The 26,580-nt window shown below is 47.5% G+C and overlaps 1 protein-coding gene across 1 annotated transcript; it reads right to left on the bottom strand.

The window, feature by feature from the left end:
* Window positions 1-623: 623 nt before the first annotated feature.
* LOC8026291 (manganese-dependent ADP-ribose/CDP-alcohol diphosphatase) lies at window positions 624-26,580 on the bottom strand. The gene is given in 7 exon segments (XM_029992766.3): window positions 624-1,349; window positions 1,351-1,400; window positions 5,581-5,861; window positions 12,308-12,570; window positions 18,415-18,547; window positions 21,047-21,088; window positions 26,236-26,580. Coding segments are annotated over 6 exon segments (1,059 nt in total). The 5' UTR covers window positions 21,064-21,088; window positions 26,236-26,580; the 3' UTR covers window positions 624-1,034.

The raw sequence follows: 26,580 nt of genomic DNA on the forward strand, positions 1-26,580 counted from the left end.
CCAAAGAGAAAGCGAATATCAGTTTTACGCCAAACTCGGCAAATCTAAAACAGAGAACTCTGAAATGATTTAGAAGGCTTGTCAAAAAGCAGTGAGGCATGCAAGGTGTTTTGAGTGGCACTTGCGCCTCAAGAATGGCAGAATGAGAGGTCGGATAAGGTCGCCCTACTGCTCTTCATCTTCCAGCAATGCCCTGCCGTTCCTGAAGTGTGAGTGGCACTTAAAACACTTCGCAAAATTCACTGCTTTTTGACACAAGCCTGCTGAATCATTTCAAAGGTCTCTGTTTTTTATTTGCCGAGTCAGACGCGGAATTGATGTTTGCTCTCGCTCTGGTTTGCAGTCCATGGTCAAATCGCCATTGTGCCCATGCACGTGGTCACAAACACTTGCGTAGCGCAGCTCCAAATGTTCACAGAGTGACACCCTTTGGTATAACGAGACATATGAAGGTTCCTTCCTTCAATTGCTGTGGGCGCATCACTGTGCTGCCCTATCTTTTTACGCTACAAAATCAGCCTCGGAACTTTTTAATTATGCGCGCATCACTGTGCTGCCCTATCTTTTCACATATATAGTGTATATATATATATATATATATATATATATATATATATATATATATATATATATATATATATTACGGGCACTTTTTCATCATCGTATGTGGTCTCCCGAGGAGGAAATAAACAAACAGAATGCATCGAAGTTCCCTCGATGCATTCTGGCACCGGCAGTGTAACAAAACTGGCTGGTAAGATCAATCTCTTTCTAACACCTGAATACGATTACGGTATCTCCAAATTTTGAGCGAGCACTTGTTCGGGATTTTACGGTAGCTAAAAATATGTTTGCAGCAGGTGAAAGCTATTGCACTGAGGAGCATGACCGTAGTCCAACTTGAGGAACCTCGCGACTTATTGATGAACCAGCAAAGGCAGATTTGAACACGACCGGAGTGGTAAAACTAATTTGGATTACGAGAAAACCATTGCCACATAAACAAAACATGGTCCACAAGACCGAAGATCACCTTAGACAGACACCCGTACCACAGGAGCAGATAGTGCAGTGGTCAAGTCCTCCGGACCCACGCCGACACCCAAGGCCGTCCTGAGCCAGAGTGTGCGCGTCTCTTCGCGGCCCGAGCCAAGCACCTCGATGCGGTCCGGAAAGACTGAGACGGTCGAGAAGGCCTCCTGTTCGGGGGCAGTCTCTATGATTCCGGCCAGTGCCATGTAGTGCACACCCTTCGTATCCACAGCGTATCCGCACCGGTGGGTGTGTCCGCACAGGTAGAGCGCCACGCAAGGGTGCGCATCAAAGAGGCCCATCACCTCCGCGTAGTTCCCACAGCAGGCAGTCTGCGCCGGCACTTGCCGGGGAGATGGCCAGGTGACCTGGGGCAACAATGGTGAATAGACACTTTATATAAAAGAGCGCCTACTGTTTTACGGAAAGGCAACTAGCTGCCGATGCAATCTTGAAGGATACTACGTCGCTCGTGCCAGTCTGTGCTCGTTTCAATGTTGCAATACTAATCGCAATACAATAGCGTTTTGTTGTGCGAGGTAAGATAAAGATTGGTCCAGTTGCCTGATTTAGTGAAGAAACTGTTTTTGTCTTCTGCTATGATTCCCACACTAAAAGTTGGTTACGATCAGGGTGGCGACTGGCCGTTTGACGTGGCAAGGCCTTGCAAGGCTTGTTTGATGCATAGATTTGCAAGTGAACCTGATACACTACAGATAGAGTTAGTATTGTTATTAATAACAACAGTTGGGTTATCGCTTTTGAATGCGGCTTTATTCGTGTGGGAAGTTGCGTTCATAGACGCAGAAGATGGGTAAAACTTACGACCCTCGCGTGCTTGTCTGTCAGATTTAAACAGCCGATTATTACAGGGTTTTAGATAGCCAAGTACAATTAAAAGTGTCGTTATGACAATATCTTTGTAGTTAATCCGTGTACCAATTGCTTTCGAAGGATTAGTCATTTTAGCAACTACGTTCCACGAGGCATGGGAGAATTATTTAGCCGCGAGTATATGACTTATTGAACAATATATTAAAATTAACTTCACGCAACAGATTTCAATATAGGTACTTTATTTGTTTGCATGCAAATGTTAGGTTCTGTGGCAGAACTTAAAAACAACCCAGTAAGAATTACGACATAATCATATTTGGCTTTTACATAACCAGTCTACACAAATGATGTGCTAGCACCATCCAAGCATAGGGACACAGCATTCGTAAAACTGCTTCTAGACAAGGAGTCCACAGCTGCTTTAAATGCTGTCTGCAACCTGCTAGCAAGTTTGGCAGTCAGAGGACATAATACTGCGATAACTAGCAATCGGCGGGCCCGTAGTCACCGATAAGCTTGCGACTGATCGAGAATAGACTCGAGAATAACAGGCCGATGCAACTGCAAGCCTTTCAGCTCGCATAGCCATGAATATTGACTTATCTTTCACAACAAGGTGGCTGCGAGCTTATCACTGAAACACATAAAGGAAGTTCAAAGAACTAGTCCACTAAATCGGGTAGCGTCCACTTTCCGAGATGCCCGTAAATGTTCTACAGGAATTGCAGCCAGCCATTGGTCCCGATCCCGATGATCTTTCAGATACTTGTGCAGACTCTGCCGCACAACGCCACTTTTGGATGCAGAACCTGTGAGGCAGCTCTTCACGCAACATCTTAGGGGCATTCTTTTCGGAGCCGATCACGGGCATTCACCACGGCCACTCACTGCTCATTTCCAACTTTTCAATGTACAAAACAACTCATCTTGAAGTGCAGAACAGCGAGCGGAACAAACATAACTGCAAAGCAATCGCACGGAAAATGGTACCCGCAATGCTGTAATGTCGTCTGCTGCGCATAACCAACAAAAAAAAAAAAGAAAACGGTTGGGTGTAGTTACGTGACTTCCGGCACTCTCTCCTCCTCTATATTTCTCCGACCTCCGTGCGCATGTTTCAGTTTCGAGCAGTTAGGTTTCTTGCCTTTATTAAAAATATATGTGACTCTGTAGCAAAACATTATTCGTATAGTCTTCTGACATTACAATAAATTGCCTGGCAAAAAATTGAAAATATTTCTTTGGGGTGTGTCAGTGTCTTTTTAACTTGAGAGTGGGAAGGGGGGGGGGGGGGGGGGGGTGGTGTCTTTAACGCATTCGCTACCAAAGTCGGCGAACCACCGGGCGTGCCGTCAGGGGCCATATTGCCAAAGCCGGCGATTCGTCGGGCTGCACAAATTTCTGTTTTAAAGAGCCATTCATAGATGACGTGCTACATAGATTTGGGGTAGTGTAGTTAGATACATTGCCAACAGATGGCGAGAGTCGTTTTGTTTGCTTTGTTCGTTTGAGCTTGTTCTTTTGTCTGTAGTCTTTCCCACTCGATCGCTTCCTGCTTGAAGAAGATGGCAGCGTCCAATGTACAGTGAGGACTTCCTGACGATGAAATCATAGATATCCTCTTTGACAGCGATGATGATGGGACGTCTGGTGAGGACAGTAAGTTTTCGGAGCCTTCTGTCGACGACGATAGCGATTCCGACAGCAGTTCTGAGTCTGAATCACGACAAGATAGCACTGGTTGCGCGACGCCTAAGCGAAATGAGGATGGAGTTCTTCAAGATCTTTTTTTTTCAAACAAGGAAGAATCTGTGAGGGTCTAGTGATTTGTAGGCTTGAACGAACCACTTAAGCATGTAAATAAACATGTTTTCTTGTTTTCTGCACTGAGTTTTACTGTAAAAGCTTATTAAACAAGCAAAACAGTCATGCCTAGTGTGGCCCTGTTTTAGGGGAAAAACATGCGGCACAGACGGCCCGGCAGCGCATGACGTGCGTGGTAGCCAGAGGTCGGCATTTTAGGTCGCCCTCACTCACCCTCACCCTCACAGCCACACTCACCTAAGCCCCTCACTCACCCTCACAGCTACACTCACCTTCAGCCCCTCACTCACACTCATCCTCACAGTCACACTCACCTTTAGCCCTTCACTCACCCTCACTGAACCTCACGCACTCACCGCCCTCATGGCCCTCACGCCCCTCACCACACTCACGGCCTTCACGGCCCTCATGGCCCTCACGACGCTCACCGCCCTCGCGGCCCTGACCGCCCTCACGGCCCTCACGGCCCTCACCGCTCACACACTCATAGCCCTCACGCCACTCACTGCTCTCACGGCCCTCACGCCACTCATGGCCCTCACGCCACTCACCGCCCTCACGCCACTCACCGCCCTCACGCCCCTCGCCGCCCATGCGGCCCTCACACCCCTCACGCCCCTCACGCACTCATGGCCCTCACGCCACTCAGGCCAGCTTCAGATGGGGCAATTTCGCCCAGAAACTTTACGTCGCAACACCAGCAACACGGGCCGCCCGCGATCACACGCAGCAACCAATTGCTGCAATTTGCCATCGTCATCATAAAATTTTATTTTTCTTGCACTATTTAGACAGAATTACGCGTTATAAATGTGTTTTTATGCATTTAAACCTCATTAAGAATACTAATGCACCTTTCTGAAACAGTTTATTTGAAGAAAAAAAACGATCGATTTCAAACCAGAACCAAGTCATTCGGTGTCATCATCACCGGCACAAGGTATCACGTGAAAATTTTGCGTCCCTGATTGGATGCAGCCGCTTCAAACGTATTCGAATTGCTCCGAGTTGCTTGCTTATTTCGAGCCGGACCCGATCTCAGCAATTCGTGTCGATCTAGGGAAAGCTAGAGAACAACCCGCAATTAACACCAAAATTGCTGAGAAAGATGCTCGATCTGAAGGGCGCCTCACGCACTCACCGCCCTCACGCATTCATGGCCCTCACACACCTCATGCACTCACCGCCCTCACGCCTCTCATGCCACTCACTGCCCTCACGCACTCATGGCCCTCACGCCATTCACCGCCCTCACGTCCCTCACGCACTCATGACCCTCACCGCCCTCACGGCCCTCACTCACCCTCACACTCATGAATTTTCCTGGTTCAGAAACTCACTCACCCTCACCTCACCTGTGAAGATGAGGGTGAGTGAGGGCCCTCATGAGTGAGGTTTGCCAAGGTATGGTGGTAGCCAATGGGTTAACAACATCTTGGTCCTTAAACATGAAACTTCATGCACAATGTGGCCACAGACAGTGGCAGTTTCATGCGAGAATGTTCTTGTCTTGTTATCCGTCGTAGACCATGAATAACTATACCCCCTGCAAGTTCGTCTGCCCTTTGCACCCCCTAGTGGCGCTACATGCTTTTGTTTCATCCAACCTCGTTATTGCGAGTTTCCTACGCGTTAGCTATGTTGCTCTTCGATTGGTATACTCCTCCTTGTGTTCCGAAGTGCTGAAGACACATTTTGGAACACTTGCTCGCCAAATACTATGAACACTCTGCAGACAAGGAAACCTTGTTCACAAATGGCACAAAAATAATTGCAATAGATAAGGTGCCTTCGTTCCACAACCCCCTTGCAACCCAATTTCTCGGTTCACAACCTTTTGGAATCTGAAAACCCTCGATTTAAAACACAAAGGCGGCAGATGCTCACCGAACACAACCGCCACTTCCCCGAGGGCGTCAGCTCTCGTCAGCTCCGCATCCAGCCATCGCAGCTGCGCGTCGCTTAGCGCTCCGTTGGAGTCGACGAAGCGTTGGTCCAGGCCCGTCAGCTCCCCTGTCTGCTCCCAGCACTCTTCGTCCCAAGTGCCGTGCGCACGAGCCAAGAGCTCCGCGGCCATTCGTCGTTGAGGCTCCCGGGGATCCCGGCCCAGCACGCTCACATCGAAGCAGTCCAGCGAGATGAGGCGCACGCCGGGGCGGGGCGTGAAACTGCACAGGAGGACAGCATGGCGCAACTTACCGTACAATCCCTTAAAAATGCCCACCCAAAATTAATAGATAAAGGGTGAAAAATATGAAGTGAGTAAACTTCAGAGACGTGATAGCAAAATTTTATAAAAAGTTTGCGATAAACCATTATGGCACCCGCTACAAACTATGTGAACACGAACATGGGAACATTAGTGTTCCAAGGTGCGGTAAATACGCAGGAATTCGCTTACAAACTCTCGTGTCGTGGGAATGAATACAGTCGATAGCAGATGCAGCAGATTCAAGCTTTGCGGTGTGACGAACATGCGAGAACCCACAACTCGGGGGTCACAGGAATTAAATTTGCGAGCACAGATTGTGGACCAAAAACGTGGGAACTTGCTACAAACTCACTTGTCACACGTACCGATACCGCAGATTACGCGGCAGATGCGATTTCCATCGAACAATGCGTGATATTTCACGCAAATTAGGGGGCTGGGAGATGCTTAAAAATTTTTATGTTATGGGCATTCAGCCAAAAAATCGGGACGGGTGATCTCTTGAAGGAGGGCATTCATACCAGATTTTACGGTAGCATAATATATGTGCCATGACCGGATCACTCGTGCAAGTAATTTTGCATCTGCATTATGTGCAACACTGAATCTGTCGTTCACAAATCACCGCGACCGTGGCACCTGGGATGCATCTCCAATTGGAATGTTCATCGTGTCTTCATTTACGTGCCCCTCTAGTTCTGCCTAGAGAATTTTGCGACTGTGTAATGCTGCGGATCGCTGCAATTCCAGCAGTGGCACAGCAGCGGTGGTGGCTACAACAGATGCCTATTCTGATGTAACCTTCCCCTGCAGCCGGCCAGTGCATGGAAACTCCGGTACCCCCGGATGGTACACCCGTAACTACAGAGACACTTGTGTCTGCTCGTCCTCTTATCCGACACTTTTATGATCAGCCACTAAGACTGCGACAATACCATCTCACAATACTTCTTGTGATGTACAGTCATGTCTTGTTAAGGGAACAAGCTATGGGGAGAGACACATTTTTTATTTTTGCCCAAGGACAATGAAACTTCAAATATTTATGGAGTTTTGCCTGCTCTTTTCAAAACAGTCATAAGTTTTAATGTGGCTTATAGAGTTTTTGCTTAGTGCCCCACCCAACGACAGAAAAAAGTACTTTTTGTGCGCACGCTCCAACATACTAATTTTTCACAAGGAGCATTGGGAAATAGCTCATTTTGCTCTTTATGAAGTGTAGGTTGAAAATAACTAGTCAAAAGCTGCATATTAGTTTCCAATCCTGAAAGAAAGAAAAATATAAGATCTTGCAATACTTTCATTCTAGAAACCCTTTGGAAGTTTTTCAAATTTCTATAAATATAACTGATATTGCAATTTTAAATACCCCATACCAGCACTTTACATATACCTAAAATCGTAGGTAAAAAATTTCATTGTGATGCAAAGATTCTAAATGCCAATGATGGAGCGTATACACTGTGAAGAGCGCACAAAATTGCAAAATGAGAAAAGTGTGTTTGAAAGTTCAAAATATGTGTACTCATCAATATAAGTGAGATATATCAATTTCAAATACATACTAGCATTCTGCATACTGTGAAGATCATACGGACAAAATTTCATTATGATGTGAAGGCTCTAAGTACCAACAACAAAGCACACAAACTATGAAGATTGCCCGAAATTGCAAGAGAACAACACAGTTGGAAGTTCAAAAAATGCATTCTTGTCGACAAGCAACAGTAATTACACGAAATTCGGCTCGAATTTGAGCAGGGTGTCTAGAGAGAATGCGGAGTGACTAAAAGTCTCCCGCACTCTAGGTTGTTCTCTTATGGACCTTGCGACAGTCCTCAAGACGGGCCTTCCTCACCATGCTGCGGCGGTGAGCTCAAGCCTCTGCTGTCTGTGGGGGCAGACATTCTCCGAATCCGTAGTTCAACACGGGAGTCGCCAAGAGTGACAAGTCCTTCAGGTGGAAGCACTCCGAGCTCCTCCAAGACAGATTCAAAGCTTGCATACCCTCTATTGGACCATAGGACTGCTGTTGCTGTGGCTGTTTCCATGACCGTCTGGGAGGCAAACCTGGTCGTCTTTGGGCAGAGCAGACAGATATTGCTGTTGAGAGATTTTGCAGCATTCTGGGTTTTCCCTCCGATGCAGCAGGCCAACAGCTTCTCATCAGTCAACCGCTTGTAAATGGGGAGTACTGCTTTCCCCCAGGCCTTGGTCAGGGTTGGGGTGTGGTCTGGTGCAGGCTCTTCCAGGGCTTTGGCTCGCTTGTGTTTGCACCAAACAACGCTCCCTCTGGGCAGAACTTGTGGGTGTGAGCAGCGTTGATCGAGCATGAGTGCAAGTATGATGTCCATATGGCACAATACATGCTGCGGATGTTGCCTCTGTTGCTTATCACCACAATCTGATAGTATGTTTGAAGTTTCTGGATGGTGCAGTCCTTCAGCTTCTCTCCATGTGGCAGTAATGTCTTGAGTTTGTGAAGGCCAATGCCCAGACGCTTTGCCACATGGTTAGTGCAATCTTCCTTCGCAATTGCTGCGCCATCATACACACTGGTTTCGGACACTGCTGTGAACGCCTTACTGTCTCTATCGCTCAAAGACTTGGTAAAGTGCTGTGGCGTCTTGTAAGATAGGGTCCTTTGCCATATGTAGACTGCTGCCTCTGTCTCCGTGGTTTGGGAGGAGCACTTGACATTCTTCTGACAGTCGGCACTATGGAATGCCTGCCAGGTCTCTTCATCTTCGCCCAAGTTTTGGTGCCGACTACATGTAAGGCAGTAGTTAGACAAAACTTCAAAATCCAAACACTGACCAATGTCCACAGACAAGGTTGTGCCCACACCGTTGTGGCTTTTGTGGCCCCTCTTCTGCCATGTACCGTTGAACATTACGGGCAACATCCACTCCACCCACCTCTTCTTTCGTCAGGGGCCTGGCCTTCTCAAGGTTCTGACTGGCAACTGTCATGGCAGCGGCATGAACCTTCTTGCCGATCGAATCGAAGGTCTTGCATGTGCATGGGCGTCAACAGGCTGAGAATAGCACAGAAGCGTGAAAGTTGCTCATGTCCTGCATCTGTCACACGCAGGCCACTATAGATTTCACACTGACTTCAAAACCATTGCGCGAGCTCCCACTGCCGTGGCATCCGTTCGTGCTTTCGGCTCTACCGGGGGTGACACGTTTCGACGTAAACATAGAGGAAAGAGCTGACTTGGGGCACTCGCTGTTTTTGCAGTGCAGTGCAAGGAATGACGCAAGCCCCTTACGCTTCCCCGCCGACTACCAGAGGGAGAGTTTGCCCTCGTTACAAGCGGGGCAGGTCACGCCACTCACAAGTGTCGTCAGAGCACCAATGTCACACACCACTGCACTCGCAAAGCCATCGCCGCTTCTTCTCTCTTTGTTTTCGAAGAACCTGATTTTCCTTTCCGAAGCACTGACAAATGTCAGCTGGGTCGATCTCTTCAGAGGCGTCGGAACAGTTACCGTTGCTGGGGTTAGGCCTATCGGGCAACGGTAAACTTTGTGCTGCTGGCGTTCTTCACTTGAGTTTACGCCGCCTTCCTTTTGACTTGTACTTGATATGGAACTTTCGAACAGTAAAATCGCGCTTTTTAGAGTTGTCCATTGCAAATAAAATTGGAAAAATGTAGAAACACCGTGGTTCTTGTTTCCGACGTAGCGACGAGAGCAAAACCTAGGCTTTGCTCCTATCACACAAGCATACCTCGGCAAACCTCACTCATGAGGGCCCTCACTCACCCTCATCTTCACAGGTGAGGTGAGGGTGAGTGAGGGCTGTGAGGGCTGTGAGGGCGGTGAGGGCGGTGAGGGCCATGAGTGCGTGAAAGGCGTGAGGGCGGTGAGTGGCGTGAGGGCCATGAGTGCGTGAGTGGTGTGAGGGTGGTGAGTGAGTGAGGGGCATGAGTGGTGTGAGGGTGGTGAGTGAATGAGGGGCGTGAGGGCGGTGAGTGCATGAGGTGTGTGAGGGCCATGAGTGCGTGAGGGCGGTGAGTGCATGAGGTGTGTGAGGGCCATGAGTGCGTGAGGGCGGTGAGTGCGTGAGGCGCCCTTCAGATCGAGCATCTTTCTCAGCAATTTTGGTGTTAATGGCAGGTTGTTCTCTAGCTTTCCCTAGATCGACACGAATTGCTGAAATCGGGTCCGGCTCGAAATAAGCAAGCAACTCGGGGCAATTCGAATACGTTTGCAGCGGCTGCATCCAATCAGGGACGCAAAATTTTCACGTGATACCTCGTGCTGGTGATGATGACACTGAAAGACTTGGTTCTGGTTTAAAATCTATCGTTTTTTGTTTTGGAACTAAACTGTTTCAGAAAGGTGCATTAGTATTCTTAACGAGATTTAAATGCATAAAAACACGTTTATAACGCGTAATTCTGTCTATATAGTGCAAGAAAAATAAAATTTTATGATGACGATGGCAAATTGCAGCAATTTGTTGCTGCGTGTGATCGCGGGCGGCCCGTGTTGCTGGTGTTGCGACGTAAAGTTTCTGGGCGAAATTGCCCCATCTGAAGCTGGCCTGAGTGGCGTGAGGGCCATGAGTGCGTGAGGGGCGTGAGGGCCGCAAGGGCGGTGAGTGTCGTGAGGGCGGTGAGTGGCGTGAGGGCGGTGAGTGGCGTGAGGGCGGTGAGTGGCGTGAGGTCCGTGAGTGCCATGAGGGCGGTGAGGGCCGTGAGGGCGGTGAGTGGCGTGAGGGCTATGAGTGCGTGAGGGCGGCGAGTGGCGTGAGGGCGGTGAGTGGCGTGAGGGCCGTGAGGGCGGTGAGTGGCGCGAGGGCCGTGAGGGGCGTGAGGACCGTGAGGGCGGTGAGTGCGTGAGGGCCGTGAGGTTCAGTGATGGTGAGTTAAGGGCTGAAGGTGAGTGTGACTGTGAGGGTGAGGATGAGTGAGGGGCTGAAGATGAGTGTAGCTGGAGGGTGAGGGTGAGTGAGGGGCTTAGCTGAGAGTGGCTGTGAGGGTGAGGATGAGTGAGGGCGACCTAAAATGCCGACCTCTGCACACAAGCCGCTCAGCCAATGGCAGTCGCGCTATGGGGCCACATGATTTAAAGGTCCACTAAGGACGCATAAAAGACGTGGCAAAACATGCAGTTTGTTATTATTGGCTGAGGAAATACGAAACTGACGGATGTTCCGCCAACTAGAGGAAGGTTGTGGCTACCCGCCCAAGCAACAGCAATGGCGGGTGGCACCGTTGTTACGAGTTGGAGCCTCTCAAAGATGGGCGAGATCCAGAAAATAGTGCCTGTGCATTTCTATTGCTGTGAGCCTACTAGAGCGTCTTGCCACCTAGAACTGGTAATTTTTATTGACTAAAGCCCAACAAACAATATGCCCATCAGAAACAAGCTTCTACAAAAGTGCCTGTGTGCGCCTTTCAACACTTCTGGTCCTGAACTATACTCAGTGTCACCAGTTGTGTGCAGTGCAGGCGAAGGCAATGCAAGGCAAAGAGAGAAAGGGCAAGCACTAGGAAGGCAGGATGGGAGAGGAGGGCGAGAGGAGAACCGGAGAGCACTAGAAATGTTACAGAGGAGAGGAGGTTTCTCTCCTTCTCCCCAGCCTTCCTAGAGCTTGCTCTTTCTCCCCTTACCTGGTGTTGCCTTCGCCTGTACCGTATGCAACTAGTGACACGAAGTATAGACAGCAGGTTTTGCAGTACTGGCGAGATTAAATCTACGCTCTCCGTTTGGGAAATGGTTGCTTATAGCACTGTCAGGACTTAATTCACTCTTATGGTGAAAAAATTATGCACAAAAATTTTGGGAAATATGCCAACCGGAAGTGTGCCAGGGCTACCGGATAGATGGCGCCACCGAGTTTGTTGCCGAAAGGACGAATAGGGCCATGATGCAGCCTCCAGCACTGAATCAGCATAAAGTTGGGAAACAAATCCGCACCGGGTTAGCGCAGAATTGCGACCGACGGCATATTTCTACGCCCCCATGCCCAGGAGTTTCAGTGTGGCGCCAGGAATCCGTTTCCGACTGGTGTCTTTACCACACCCTAAAAAGTGGTCCCTCGATTTCCGCCCAATGACGCCATAGACGCTTGTCCTGCTGCAGGTTGCTCACCAGCTTGACAGTCCACGGAAGCTCCGGCAGCCAGGAGTTGGGACGCCACAATAACGGCGACATTCACAATTGATCATACTTTCGGCCCGGACCTCTAGCGCCAATCATTATTATCGCGACAACCGACAGCGTGACACTTCTGCTTCTGCGACATCATTTGTTGGCACTTCGGGACCATTTTCAATGCATGTGTGGGATGGGACGCTAAATGCATTGGTCAAAGATGCGTTCCAGGCACCATGGTTTCGGAGACACGCCAGCGACTCCGGCTCGGACCGGGGAGGAGAGCACCGACCTGTAGTAGAAGACCGGGTCTCCTCCGTCCAGCGGCAGCTCTGTGTGGCGGTGCTGCAGGTACTTGCGTGCCAGGTCCTTCCGGTCGCAGTTGTACAGCTCGTGGTTGCCCACCGTGTGGTAGCTGGGCAGGGGCCCCATGGCCTCCAGTACCCGGTCCAACCCCCGGTGGCAGCCCCCGTTGTGCTCGTCTATCAGGTCTCCCAGCTGCAGCACAAAGCCCAGGCCGGGCACCCGGCTCCAATGGTCGTAGGCACGCCGCACCTGCGCAGCCACGAACGCTCGCTGAAACGTGCCTACAGACCGCAGCTCACGAGCACACGAAGCGAAAAACTCTGCCCCACAGCCATGGAATGCCGCAAGTTTGATTAACTGCTCCTGCCCATTTCTATGTGCACGGGCAACATGTCGGTGACTGCTGGAGAGGCTATTCGTTAAAATTACAATATTTTTCCAACTACGCATGCTGATGTCTTGGGTCAATGCCACGTCATAGTAAAAAAAAATGTGGCACATTAGGATACAGCAAAAATAAGTGAATTGTTGTGTGTATGTTTATACTACAGCTGGAAGTTAGTCTGCCTCAGTGGGTGTCTGGTGTCTCAGCTGTAGATGAGCAATTTAGCCAGTGCAGTACAACCGCTAGCCTGGGGTCTTTAACGTGCACCACGCAGTACGATACACGACTGCACGTCGGCACGATTCTCACCCAGATCGAAACGGGCAGAGGTGGGGATTGAACCCAGAATCCTGGGTTCTGCAGCGCGAGCTTTCGCTCCACGTGCTCCGAGCTGGTGCGCGCTAGACCACTCGGCCACCGATCCCCCTATCAGGATACACGAGTGTATTACACATAATAGTAGAATAGCAGAGTTTTTGTTATTGACGACCGGCTATGAAAAAGTTGCAACATTCACGCACCTGTTTTTTCCTCTACATCTATGATTGCGCAAGCCCACTGGTCTGAAAGGAGTGCTTCTCCCTACTCAGCTGTGTGGAAGTGGCAGCGCATGAAATAAGTGCTAAACGTGAGGTCATGTGAGCTTTCAGTGAAAAGGAAATTCCCCTGTAGTTACCACGAACACACACACAAAAAAAAAAGAATTGAAAAGATCTTGATTTGGGGCTACTGATGCAAGCAGGTATTTTATCAACAATTGTAGCTGTTCTCACAATCAAATGCTGCTTCTTTTTCTTAAATGGGTGATGCAACATTTCTAGCTTTGAAAGAATTTGCAGCTTGTAATTTTTATATTCTGTATCTCGAGAAAGGGAACAGAAAACATGATTCCTTCTTTAAAAATACTGCGATTCCGCTGCTTAATAACAAAGGGAAAAACGGGAATATTTCGCCATTTGCAGCAGCGAGTTTCAGCCATGGGAACTATGGCACGAGAACAATCTGGGCGCCTTGTAATAAGCATTATATAGTTGGCAAGATGTGCCCTTATCCGCTTAATCTAAGTCTACGCTCGATAAATTTTACCGTTTGAACATTAATAAATGCATCTAAAGTCCCATATCCTCGACACAATTTTATTATACCAAGTGTTAGTAGCGTCGTAGTCCTTCGATACATTACTGATCACAAAACTTCTTTGTAACGCCATAGGAGAGCTTGATACGCACCCATGTGCAGTGCTAGCGGCGACAAGGGGTCTAAGATCCGTCAATCTAGTCAGCACCACCTGGTCTGGCAACCAGAAAGTGGCATCGAAATTCTGAACCCACTCTGAGCGAGCCACCAGTAGATTGCGGTAAGGCGCCTGAAACGCGTCCCTTTCGTGAACTGTCGAGCTCGAGAGCGACCTGCAGCAGAAACTAGAGGCACTGGAAACCCATACGCTCCATACTCTGGCCCTTCATCGCTTCCATAAATGTTGTTCTGTTCGAGAACAAACAAAATAAGCTTATTTCAGAGTTGTGCTTTCAGAGATCAATAACGAATTACCAGTACTTGCATTCAGTGATCAATTACAGATTCAAGAAAATGTTTTTGTTTTTGGAAATTGTTTGAAAAGTACATGTAACTGCAAATTTGGGGTGATTAACTGAGAGTGGGATGGCCAAATAAAAATGCACCCTCCGGGACAGGGGTTCTCTTGGCGGCAGATTTTAACCCTGTTCCAAACTTTGGTCCAACCAAGTTTCGTGACCAGTAGTACCATCTGCCCGAGGCGCACAAAACCATTCCCTCTGTTCTGACAAGCTCTGCTACCGTGGTGTGCCTCCTCAGGATGTGTGGGTTGCTGCACTTCATCGTTAAATCGCTCACCATGCCGACATTGCACTTCTGCGGCTGAATGGCTGCCGGTAGTAAAAACGTGCCACGGTTCACAAGGTTTTCTAATCATGTGTCTACCACAGCCCGTAAACCACGACAGTTTTCCGCCGATGTGATGCCCAATGTTGCTCGCAGCAAGCGGACACGCACAATGGATTTCAGTAGCTTCCAATAACCACCTCAATGCCTTATTTGTCCTTTTTATCTTTTATTTTTTTATTCAAAAGAAACAGACATTTTAAACACCGATAAACTATCTAATTTGCATTTGCTTGGCATTTCTTAAAGGGGTATGGAAACAAAAATTGAAATATTCAAATTTCGTTCGGAAATGGGTCAAGCATGACGGATAATAACCGTAAATGATGATCGCACGTTTGTATTTTGAACGATTGGCTATATATTTCGTTCCAAACGGTGCGCTCGAGCAAGTGCTCGAAGAGAAGCGAACGGAGAGCGCGATGCGTCATGGGATATCTGGCGCAAACAAAAACAGAAAGAAAAGATTTCCCGCGTTCGTGGAGTAGCAAGGCAGGCGTGGTTATGAGCTTTGCGCTTGGTGGCGTTGTCAGCGTTGTGGTGGTGTCAATAGCGTCAGCGGGTTACAACCGAGCCGTTTGAAGTACCCGTGGGGTGACAAGCATGTGGCTGGCCCAAGGAGCACGTAGCTTCCACAACACTGTCAGCTTAGGGCTGAACGGGGTAGGGAAAGCAACTTTTGTTCGAGTTTTGAGACGGGCTAATCTTCTAGGGGGAGAATGGCTGTTTCTGGTGTCACAAATGAGGGCCCGAGAAAGAGGGGAGTCCTTCCCTTCCGTCCTCTTCGACCGTTTGGTACAATGCGCGACTTGTGAGTTGAGAAGGAAAGCTAAGAGGGAAAATGTTGAAATGCCAAAGAGCGGCGCTGCTCCGAAGGAATCTGCTACGTCACAATTACGTAGCAGATTCCACAACGTTGCTAGACTACCTCCCAAATAGGCTCCGCATGCATCCACCAGGTGCACATTGAAAGATTGTTTATTTAGCTTCAAAATTAGTTTTCTTGTGCCTTGCAACGGAAGACTGGTGTTTTTGAGGTTAGGGTTCAACATGCAACACATTCAAGCTAGAAAATGAGCACTGGAATTTCGTTTCCCTACCCCTTTAAAAGCTCATTGTCTCAAACAAATTTGAGTTATTTACCAGGGATAATGAATACACACACTCAAGATGAAAGAGGGACTCAGCCTTAAAAAGACTGTTCGCATAGGCTAAATTTCTCCAAGGCAGAAAGCATCACTGAAGCAGGAAATGGGCACAAGATGAAGGACTCAACACGGGAAACCAAACTCGTGTATTTTCTCCGCATGTCATCTGCTTAAAAAGTGCAAATGCTGTGCTATGCGAAGGCTAGCCTGCAGTGTTTCTCCTTCCGTTACTCGATTCACTGCCGCACTGTGAATGACCAGCGATTTCTGTCGCTCCGCCGCTCTGACAACCGCTGCACGGTTCAATGCAGTGCAGTTGGTAGTTGAAGAGGCAGCGCATACTGGAGACAGAAACTCAGTGTCCCCGGTGCACCCAGCTACGTGTCACTGCGCACGTGACTCAGGAGACGGTGCAAGAGTTGAGAGCGGTTAAGAGGCGTTTAGAGCTTCAAACTCCGACAATTTTTTTTAAAAGAAAACAAATGCATGGAGGCAAGATTGGTGCTCCGTTTCTATTTCAAATGTCACAGAGAGTAACTCCCCCAATTATTTGATTGAAGTCCAAAAATTGTTGCACGGCCCCTTTAAGAAAAAATGACCGCATCTCCACATGGTGAATGATGTTGATTGGGGCGAAGCTCTGGTGGTGCTTGTCTGCGTAGATGCTGAGCCGCAGCATGCCGAGCCTTTCGTTCGTTTTCATCCATGTCAGAAAGAGAATGTGTCGTATGGAACGTGGTTATATACGCATTGGAGCATTTGACCGCAGCGCTCTCTCGTCTATAAACGTTGAGCCAATGCATGCAAAATTTAACGCGATTACATACGCATTTGACCGCAGCACCCTCTCCTGTATAGACGTTGAGCGGCTACATGCAACGTTTCATCCATGACATCCCCAGCTCTTGAGTTACGTCTCAGAGACCCCTACTCGTCCCGCAGTTGTGGCCAAGTGGTTAAGGCGATGGACAAGAAATCCATTGGGGTCTCCTTGCACAAGTTCGAATCCTGTCAACTGCACAAACATTTCTTTTTTTTTTTTTTTTTCCCTATATGAGCACGTGAGCATGTGAGGTCACGAGCACGATCATGAGCACGAGCACCAGCAAGATCGATGTGAGCACGGACGCCGGACGGACAAGGCTAGACCCTAAGGAGCTTCACCCCTAATATGCTTCACGCAAACATTGGTTGGACTGTTGAGAATTGGAAGCTTGCGACAAGAAAGTGGCATCATGGTGCAGCTCCTAGCAGAGGCAACTTGCATAGACAATCCGTGAAGCAGCCGACCTGGTTTCCAATGAATGTCAGCTTGCCTGAGCACAGCACTATACAAAACGTTCAAGGCCGCAGTTGGCGCTAACTTTTTCTTACACAAGACCAGGAAATTGAGAACACATCCCTCCATACATCGCCAGAAAAAGTCGCAATCCTCTCAATCCCAGTATGTCTACTCTATCCGTGCCAGCGAGTGATGAGCTATTTGATAATAAGAGGAACGACATACACTTCTCATGTAGGATTTATCACTAAGTTGCACTGGTGAATGTCATCCCGTATTGGTTTCCGCACTGTTAAACAGACAAATGATTTGTAGAGGCATGTTCTAGCATAGATAAACAAAAAACATGGCAGCGTGTTGCAGTTGTTGCCGCTAACAATTGCAGGGGACACGACTGAATTTGAGCTCCAAGCAACTTCTGCAGGTTGAATGACATGAGAAGACATAAAAAGCAATGTTGGACATAGATACGTTTTTGAATGTCGACGTGGCAAACCTTTACTCCAGATCACGATTGACAAATGCGGCCGCGGGAAGGCGCAGACGCGGCCAAGACGCTGCGGGTCAAGGTGTGAGCAGCCAGACTTAACGCGATTGCTGTAGTTTGCATTGGTACCAATCGCAGATCGAAGTGCCCCCTCTAGGTGTCGGATGCTCCCAAAAGGCGTGCACAATAACAAGCGATGGGTTCGTTAGCTCTAACAATCGGTAACCAGGCACAACATATTGACGGGCTCCATCGAACTGAAACAAAACGAACGGTACATAAAATCTAGGATGTGATTGATCCAAATGTGTTCAAAGAGGAGGCACCTCAAAAGCTGCTCCAGATAGCTGCACTCAAGTATGACCGACTGCATTACAACGTTTTATGAAGAGACGGCTGTTTTGGCAACGGAGGTGTGAACATGTTGTAATGGTACGCAAGGAGTCAGAACGCAGTCAGTCAAACTCCAAGGCAACTCTCCGAACCAGTCTTAAATATTGCAGAATAGAACGAAGATGTTTCTGTTCTTTTTTACAATTTCCAAAACTCTACAGAAATAGGGAGAGTGGGTTGGCATGAACTTTACTGAGTGCTCTCCATGCTGGGGCAGATGTCCACAATTGGCAAAACGTAAGAGAACTGTACTCAAGAACCCTTATCGATTTCGCACTGGACTGGAATTCGCCGCACCCACTATAGCTACACTCGAAAATTATCGAGAGTAGCTATAGTGGGCTATAGTAACTACCCTTAAAGACGGAGTGCTTGCACCTGTCCCCCACCTGGTGTATCTGCCTGTCTTATCTCGGCAAGGATTCTCGGTAAGGCAAGTGGATGTGACCCAGATAAGGATAAGCGCAGTGCTGACCTGGTTCAGAGCATTGCGATAGTAGCGCATCAAGGAGGGGTCGTAGCGGGCTGGCTTGTCGTCGTGGTCCGCATACTGCACGTCGGCCAGGACTCCGAAGGTCACCAGTGGGTCTTGGCTGCTGCACTTGAAGCTGCGCCAAACACGAAAGAATGAGTTTTCTTCCCAGAAGAGATCTGCCACGAAGCAGTAAATTATTACAATGCCTGCACAAGGAATTCTTGCTGTTTAAACCATCATTCTACACTCAATTTCTGTTACCCACCCCTTCTCTGTTTCTACCTAATCACGAAAAAAGTGAAAAGTTTGCAAGTAGCTGCCCCCAAAATATAATCATGCATCTTTAAAAAAAAAAAAAAATAATCAGTTTGAATTTTTTTTTTTTTAACTCCCAAGTTATATACAGGGTGTTTTACAAAATGCAGGCCAAATCGTTTCTGCAATAGGCATGTATCACACAGAAAAGAGGTTGACATATTGGCCTCTGCAAAAGAAGCCATTTAGGAAATGAATAACATTTAGTTTCACTGGGTTATCAAATACTTTTCAGTAAATAACATTTTAATTACTAAATTTAAGGGCATGGTTCCAATTAGAAACTCTGGGCATTATAGGAAACCACAAATCGGTGCACTTTACAGGAAAATAAGTCATGCACAGCATTTTACAAGGTTTAAAAAAAACACTCAATTAGGGTGCATCTATAGGTTTGGGTTTCCAAACGGAAAGCATCTCACCAGCAGCCCTATCTCCGCCCATTGATGAAGCGTGCAATCACTGCCCCACCTCGTACGAGAAGAAAGTATTGGATGAGCCGGCAATACAGAACACTTCTGTTTAAATGACAATGAAAAAAAAAAAAAAAACATGTTTGATTCTTGGGTTCACCTTTGCCACACGAAGGATGCGAAGAATGCGTGGCGACGAAAGTTAGTTGCATGCTCTAACCACAAGGGAACAGGACTGCTGGCACAGAAGTATGTTTCGACAGGAAACCGAAACCTCAAAGCACTCCTAAATCAAGCATTTTTTCGGACCGCCGTAGAATTCTGCGCATACCTTATACATTTACAATATGGGCAGATTTAGTAGTTCTTACATTTATATTTAGGGGTTATTAGGGCGATTAATGAAAAGTGGTTATTAACCTAATTACACCAAACACTACTCATCTTCCTTGACGGGGTCTTTGGCAAAGACGAATACGAGATCAATTTTGTTTTTTTGTGCGATGCATACTTTTTGCCGGAACAATTTGGTCTACGTCTTGTGAATTGGCCTGTAGATACATCCGGCTCGTAAAGATGAAGCTACCTGAAAGACCTAAAGTACTTCTTGAATTTGTTTAAATTGATCCAGCAACATAAAACACCAATAGTAATTGACAGGAGGAGAAAGGCAGGGAGAAGTCACAGTTGTCCATCTCTAAGGCAAGCTTCATGCCTTCGATAATGCTTCGGCGTATTGTGAACCTCGAGCTTGCATGTGCAGCCAAAGCATGACAGAAGGCAATGGAAGCATGCTGGGGGCCAGCGACTCAAATCGTAACCGATTCCAAAACTCGCTTTTTATTTTCTAGAACGAAATCTTATATTTTTTTTTTTTCACCACTTTGCCAGATGCATGACTTGCAACAACGTTGGTTGACTAGGCGAGATCTTGCCACAACCAAAGATGGTGTTTCTCAATAGGTTCATGGATTGTCTAGGCCAGGGGTCTCCAAAGCCGACCAGCAGATGTCTGCGGTCTTTCCGGCGACGCCTAGCCCACAGCCCGTTGCAACAAATACAAAAATAAATGAGCATAAAAAAAAGAAAAGAATAAAAACCCTGTTATGACATGCACCAAAACCAGAAACAAAGATATCAGAAAGAATGAAAGAGGAACTCGTCAAAATGCGGGGTCTCCCACCATATTATTTATTGTTCTCCCACCATATTATTTATTGTGCATTGTCCATCACCAAACTTATCATTTGTAGTCCCCTCGTTAACGTCTTTGTAACTATTTTAAATTCCTTTGCATTCTCATCTATATTGCGCTTAGTGCCCCGTGTCATAATTATTGCATATGGCCATTATTCGATATACCACACACACCGCCTCGTGGCTGCGCGTGCTTCTCGAACACGTCCACTTGGATAAATTTAGTTTTGGTGCACTAAGACAGATAAAAAATGTCAGAAAGACAAGGTGGAGTGGTGTAGTGGTTAGTATGCCCAAACAAATATTTGGAGACGCGAAGTTAGAATTCCGACTCTGCCAAAGAATGTGTCTTTTAACGGCTTTGCAGACTTTGTTTCATTCCATCAAGCACGGTTCATTCATCCGCATATTTTTGATTATATATATTTATCCACCTTGAATATTTTTTAATTGTTTTATATAGTTTAGTTTTTGTATTTAAATCCTAATTTAGCTTTATTTATTTAGTATTTCCTCATTTATATTGCCTTACTTTTTTTCCAGCCCTTGAGACTGCAACAAAACCCCCCTAATCCGGCCCCTTGGTCAAAAGGTTTGGAGACCCCGGTCTAGGCAATCAGTTGGGATACAGTAAAGCATTCCTTAAAAGTTTCTTTGGGAAACTACCATTGACAAAGGGCTAAGCTGCAAAAAGAAGGAAAGCCTACCTCATATCCGACTCCATGGTAGCCTCTCCTGGCAGTAGGACCCTGCAACCCAACAGAAGTGTTAGTAGGGAGTCATCCACACGGCTAGATTCTGGTACACATTCCAGAGAGTCGGCACCCAAAACAATGCAAGTCCCGAAGGCAGCAACACCGCAGCATGTCGGATTTACCTTGAAGCATGGAATCCGCTTGGTCCGTACGAAACACGCTAATGCTATTTGGAATAGGCGTCCATGAGGAAGAGAGAAATCCTGGGTGCTTTCTTTTCAGACGAGGACAAAACTGGAAGCCAGGACGCCGGTTCGCTGGTGGCGACGACTCAACTTGCATAATCACTGGCGGCTTGCCTAAGAATGGCAACGAAGGTGGCAGCAGCCGATGAACGCGGCTTGGCTTCTTGGTCAATTCTTGCTGAAGCGTGCTCGCCAGACGACCTCGTGCGAGTGCCGGTGGGGCAAGGCAAGACCACTCCTTGCCTGTGTCACGGAAAAGACACACTTTGGGGAAGGACGACATCCTGGCCTTTCGCCGGAAGCGAAGAAGCACGGGGAGGTGTTCGGTGCAGAAGTGTCGAGTTCCTGAAAATAGATTGACCGCCGGGTTGGTAAAAGGAAGCTGGATGGTATTCAGGATGGGGGATAATGAGTTCTCTCAGCCTGAAAGTTTCCCAGCTAGGAGGCTGAAGAATCCCCGTGTTGACACCATAACAACCTGCATCAAGAGTGTTGTGGCAGGGTTGACAGGCAATGCTGTTAAGGCCTTCCAACAAACGAAAGAGGGCATGCATTTGGGTCTAAACCTCACCATACCTACAAGCCCTCCCAGCAAACACTGTCGGCAACCTGACAATTCACCTTTTGGCAAATGAAACTGAAGCCGCCATCAAGCTGGTGGCGGTTCCCGATGCGAGCGTTTGTTGGTCATTCATTAGTCCAGTATATGGCAGGGTTTTAAGGAAACAGCACATCCTTGATGCCACTTTAACACATCTATGGTTCCTATTGCTCTTCACTGGTCAGGGAGAATAGGTTCTATGCTGCCAAGTTTGAAACGTGGCCAGTGAAAGCCACATAAATGAACACATGCCAGTAATTTATAGCGACTGCATGCAGATGGTCGGGATAACCCACGTAGCACCCAATGTCGTGCAAACATTCCCTGGGTGTTCTGAATGTTGAAGGAACGTTAAAACACCATTCAGAACGTTCTAGGAACGTTCGTATGCGAACATTCCCCACAAGGTAAGCTGCTCAACATTCTAGGAATGTTCGTTGGCGAACATTCGTATGCACAATATTCTCGGAACATTCTTTGAACGTTCCTAGAACGTTCTGAATGGTGTTTTAACGTTCCTTCAACATTCAGAACACCCAGGGAATGTTCGCACGACATTGGGTGCTACGTGGGTTAGTGGGTGGTGTTTCGAACCTGTGGTTCGAAACACCACCCACTATATGCCACTTTGTGCCAAAAATATGCAAATTAAGTGGAGTTTCTGGAAACTTAGCATAAAGGATCAGTTTTATCTTATATGAATCTACTGAGGAATGTGATATAAGGTGTAGGAGAAAAACAATGGTTTTCAAAACTTCATATTAAACTTGGCACTCACTGCATATGTAGAGGTACAGTTTTGAATAGACCCAATTTTTAGCATGCGGGGTAGAATACTTTGAAAAGGGTATACACCAACTCAACTCTCCTACGTCACGCCGCGGTGGTGGCGCGCCGGACGCACTTCCGGTCTCGGGCGGTGGGCAGAAGTCGCCGTGCCAGACATGCATTCCTGTGTTCCTTTGGAAGAAACGAGACAAAAAACCTGCCTTCTCGTCAAAATGCTGCGATGGGGGCTTTACAAAGAGAGTCTGGCAAGGTTTGAAGATCAGTTTTCATGTGTTTTTGCACCCTCCGTTCGTCCGAGAACGTGGATAGCAGCCGTGAAAAGGGCAAACCTGACGCTGTCGAACTACGATTGCGTGTGCGGGCCACAATTTGTAGTCGCCAGATGTATTTGCTTTGTTCCAACATGACCGAGAGAAAACCCCCAAGTTGTCCGGACCACCCACGGATTCAGTGCGTCTTCAAATTCACACGGCCGCCTGATCGTTCGAACTTTCGTCTGCTCTTTCAAAGTTGTCTGCTTTTTGTCGTCTGCTCGTTCAAACAAAAGCGGCCCGTAGACCAAACTTTGACCCGGTGATTGCAATAAGAAGTAATTGCAGGCCTCAAAAGACTTAAGTAGGCTCGGTGTAAACAGTAGATACAAGATGTTAATTATTGGTACCGGTGGCCATCACCTACTTGTTACGCTTTGTCTGTTCCCGCTTCCGATTTTCAGTATCGATGTCGATCATCGCCGCTACCTTTTACACTTTTGCAGCACGAGCGACGTCGCGACCGAAAATAGCTACAAGAATCTCATCATGGTTTTGGCGTCCATTCTGCAGCGTTCATGCGAATGAATCGCTGCACGTCAAATTATTTACGGAAAGTTTAGCGGCGTAACGAGCCTTGATAATTTCGCTCAGGCGATTGAAGTGGTAAGACATTGCGATGAGGACGTAGAATCGACAACTCCAACGCGAAAAAGAGTATGCAGACTCACACAGACGCCGACAACGTGACATTCGAATGGTTTGTTGACGCGGGACGCGGTGCTTCTTGCCCGTACTCCATTGCGCGTGCGTTCGAACTGTCGTCTGCTCTTTCAAACTTGGCTGCTTTTTGTCGTTAGTTCGTTCAAACGACAGCGGCTCGTAAACGAAACGTTCACCCGGTAATTGCGATAAGAACTAAGTGCAGGCCTCAAAACACTTTTGAAGGTTGGTTGGGGTAAGTCGGCTAAGTGTAAACAGATACAAGAAGTTGTTTGATCATTGTTACCAGTGGCCATCACCGACTTGTAATGCCCGATACTACTTGAGGTTTTCAGTATCGATGTCCACCATCTCAGCTACGGTCCACGCTTTTGCAGTCCGAGCAACGTCGCGACTGAAAATAGCGAGCGGAATCTCGACGTGGGAGTCAGGCTTTAGCGCCCATTCTGCGGCGTCCACGTAAAATGAATCGCCGCACGTCACATTATCCACGCAAAGTTTTGCCTCGATAGTTTTGCTGAAGCCACTCAAGTAGTCAGACATTGTAAGGAGGACGTAGAATCAACAATTCCAACGCGAAAAAGAGCACGGGGACTCCCACCGACGCCGACAACAACGCAATTCAATGGTTTGTTTATGGGCGACGGCGGGCCTCTTGCCCACCATCCACGGCGCATGCGCGGCGCCGGTGACGTCCGCTAGGGGCGCTCCAGTTTGTTTGTAAACATGAGTTGGTGTATATCCTGCAGTTGAGTGTGGGATGCCATGTGTATCTGTTCTAAGCTCGGAGTGAGTAATGAGCTGGGAAAGTGGTAATCTTCCGCTTTCTAAAAATATCTTTCGATTAAAAAATATCCATCACCCTGTGAGCAGCTTTACCATCGTCCATATATGTAGTACGGCTCATTGGTGCTGTTTCCTAATCAAACCGTAATTGTAAAATCTTTGTACATAAGCCTCAGGAAACGCTCCCTGAATGTAGGGATGTACCCACGCACGTTCCGGGGAGATTGATAGGATGTCCCTGCATAAATTTACAACATTTCAAGAAAGTTGCAGAAGTTCTTTGGATGTTCTGAGAACATTCTTAGAACCTTGTTAGGATATTTGAATGTTGATTGAATATCCTGGTAATGTTCTATGTCATTCTCAGACCATTTTAAAAATATCCCTTTGAAAACATTCCCCGAATGTAGCGATAAGTGCCTGCGCCACATTCTGACAACGTTGATGGACTGTTCTTACGTAAATTTCCAACATTCCAAGAACGTTGCCTATGTTCTCTTGAACATTCCCAGAATGTTCTCAGAAAGTTCTCGTGCTATGTGGGATTGTGGGTCTTAGGCTAACAACTCAACCAAAATGCTACATAGCTATGTTGCAATTTTGTAAAAGTGCAAATAAAGCCTTATTAGTATTATGAATGACGGTCAAAAAGTTGCCACCTCGGTGGCTCCGAGGCAAGCCACTGGCCTAGTGGTCGTGAGTTGACGGGTTCAAATTGACGTGCAACCGAGATTTCGGCTGTACGTCAAAGGTCCCCAGGCGGTCCAAATGAATCCTCATATAAGTCCTCCGCAGGAGCGTGCCACATGCCCTTTGATGGTTTTGAAAGTAAAACCTCCCTCCAAATTTGATTTCAAGAGGTTGCAATCGCTGGCCAGATATCTCTACATAAAGAAAGTGCAAAAAAGGTTGGAGAAACACACACAGTGCGGAAAAGGTCCCTTCTTTTTTGCACTTTCTTTCATCTAGCCCAGCAATCCACTATTTTACAAATCGTGAACCAGTTGCCGACAAGGTCGCAAAAACAAAAGTATACAGCGACACAACAAGGAACATATTGGCGAACAATTTTGCATGTCTGCCTTTGTACGTCTCTGGGCCGTGTTCTTGATTATTTAACCTACAAATTGCGCCATGTGACAAAGAACTACGTGTCTTTTGCACCGCAAAAAAAAAAAAAAAAAAAAAAAAAAAAAAAACTATGCATTGCTGAAAGCCCAGGGGCCCTATGTTGCATGCTTTGGACTCCCACGGCGACTATGGAGAAGGAAGTGACGTCAACAACGCAGCAAATGCAGATTGGATGTTGATTGATGAGAGATCAGTCAAGATCCAATCTGCATTTGCTGCGTTGCTGACGTCACTTCCTTCTCCGTAGTCGCCGTGGGAGTCCAAAACGTGCAACATAGGGCCCCAGATTCTGGCGGAATGTAGAGCAGGCGGATGACCTATAATACCAAAGTGTCATGATTTGCGATTACCGGTGCAAAATGATCAGCAAAAAACTGATCTGACCTACAGGTCTGCCCTCGAGTGGAGATAGCCCCATCGTCGATGACAAGCAGTAGGGCCAAGCAGTATGTCTCACAAGAGGACAAGCCCGTAAAACGCTTGGCACGAGTTGTGCATTTGACAGCGCTTCGCGTATTAACAAACCAGATTGGAGTGAGTTGTGCATCGCGTAAATCAGCGAAGTGATAGGATAGTACAAATCGGTACAAACCACCGCTGGTGTCGCTTGCACCAGAGATTATCTACGCTTTGCGGCCGTGCTTCCGCAACCTACAAAGCAGCGGGTCAGCTTACCGATAGCAGGAGGTCTTGAGGTGCACGGCTCGAAGCGCGGCGGTGATGATAACTGCTGGGCGAAAAAAAAAACAACCTGACAGCGATCGAGCGATCTTCACTGGTCGAGGGGCAGAGAGAACGCGCTTTTTATGACGATAGATATCCAGGAAAGTCACGATGCTGACGATCCCAACGGTTGGACGACCCCAACCAGCCCAACCCGCGAAAGCTTATCTAGAGTACGTACACTCCAGCTGCGCTAGAGCGCTAGATATCAGAGATACAGATAACGTTGGAAAGAGCAATGGCAATGCAGGCAAAACAGGCAAAAGGGCAAGAGCACAGCAAAAGGGACAGAGCCGT

Source organism: Ixodes scapularis, unplaced genomic scaffold (assembly GCF_016920785.2).
Source record: "Ixodes scapularis isolate PalLabHiFi unplaced genomic scaffold, ASM1692078v2 PGA_scaffold1__304_contigs__length_218370807, whole genome shotgun sequence".
NCBI lineage: Eukaryota > Metazoa > Arthropoda > Arachnida > Ixodida > Ixodidae > Ixodes > Ixodes scapularis.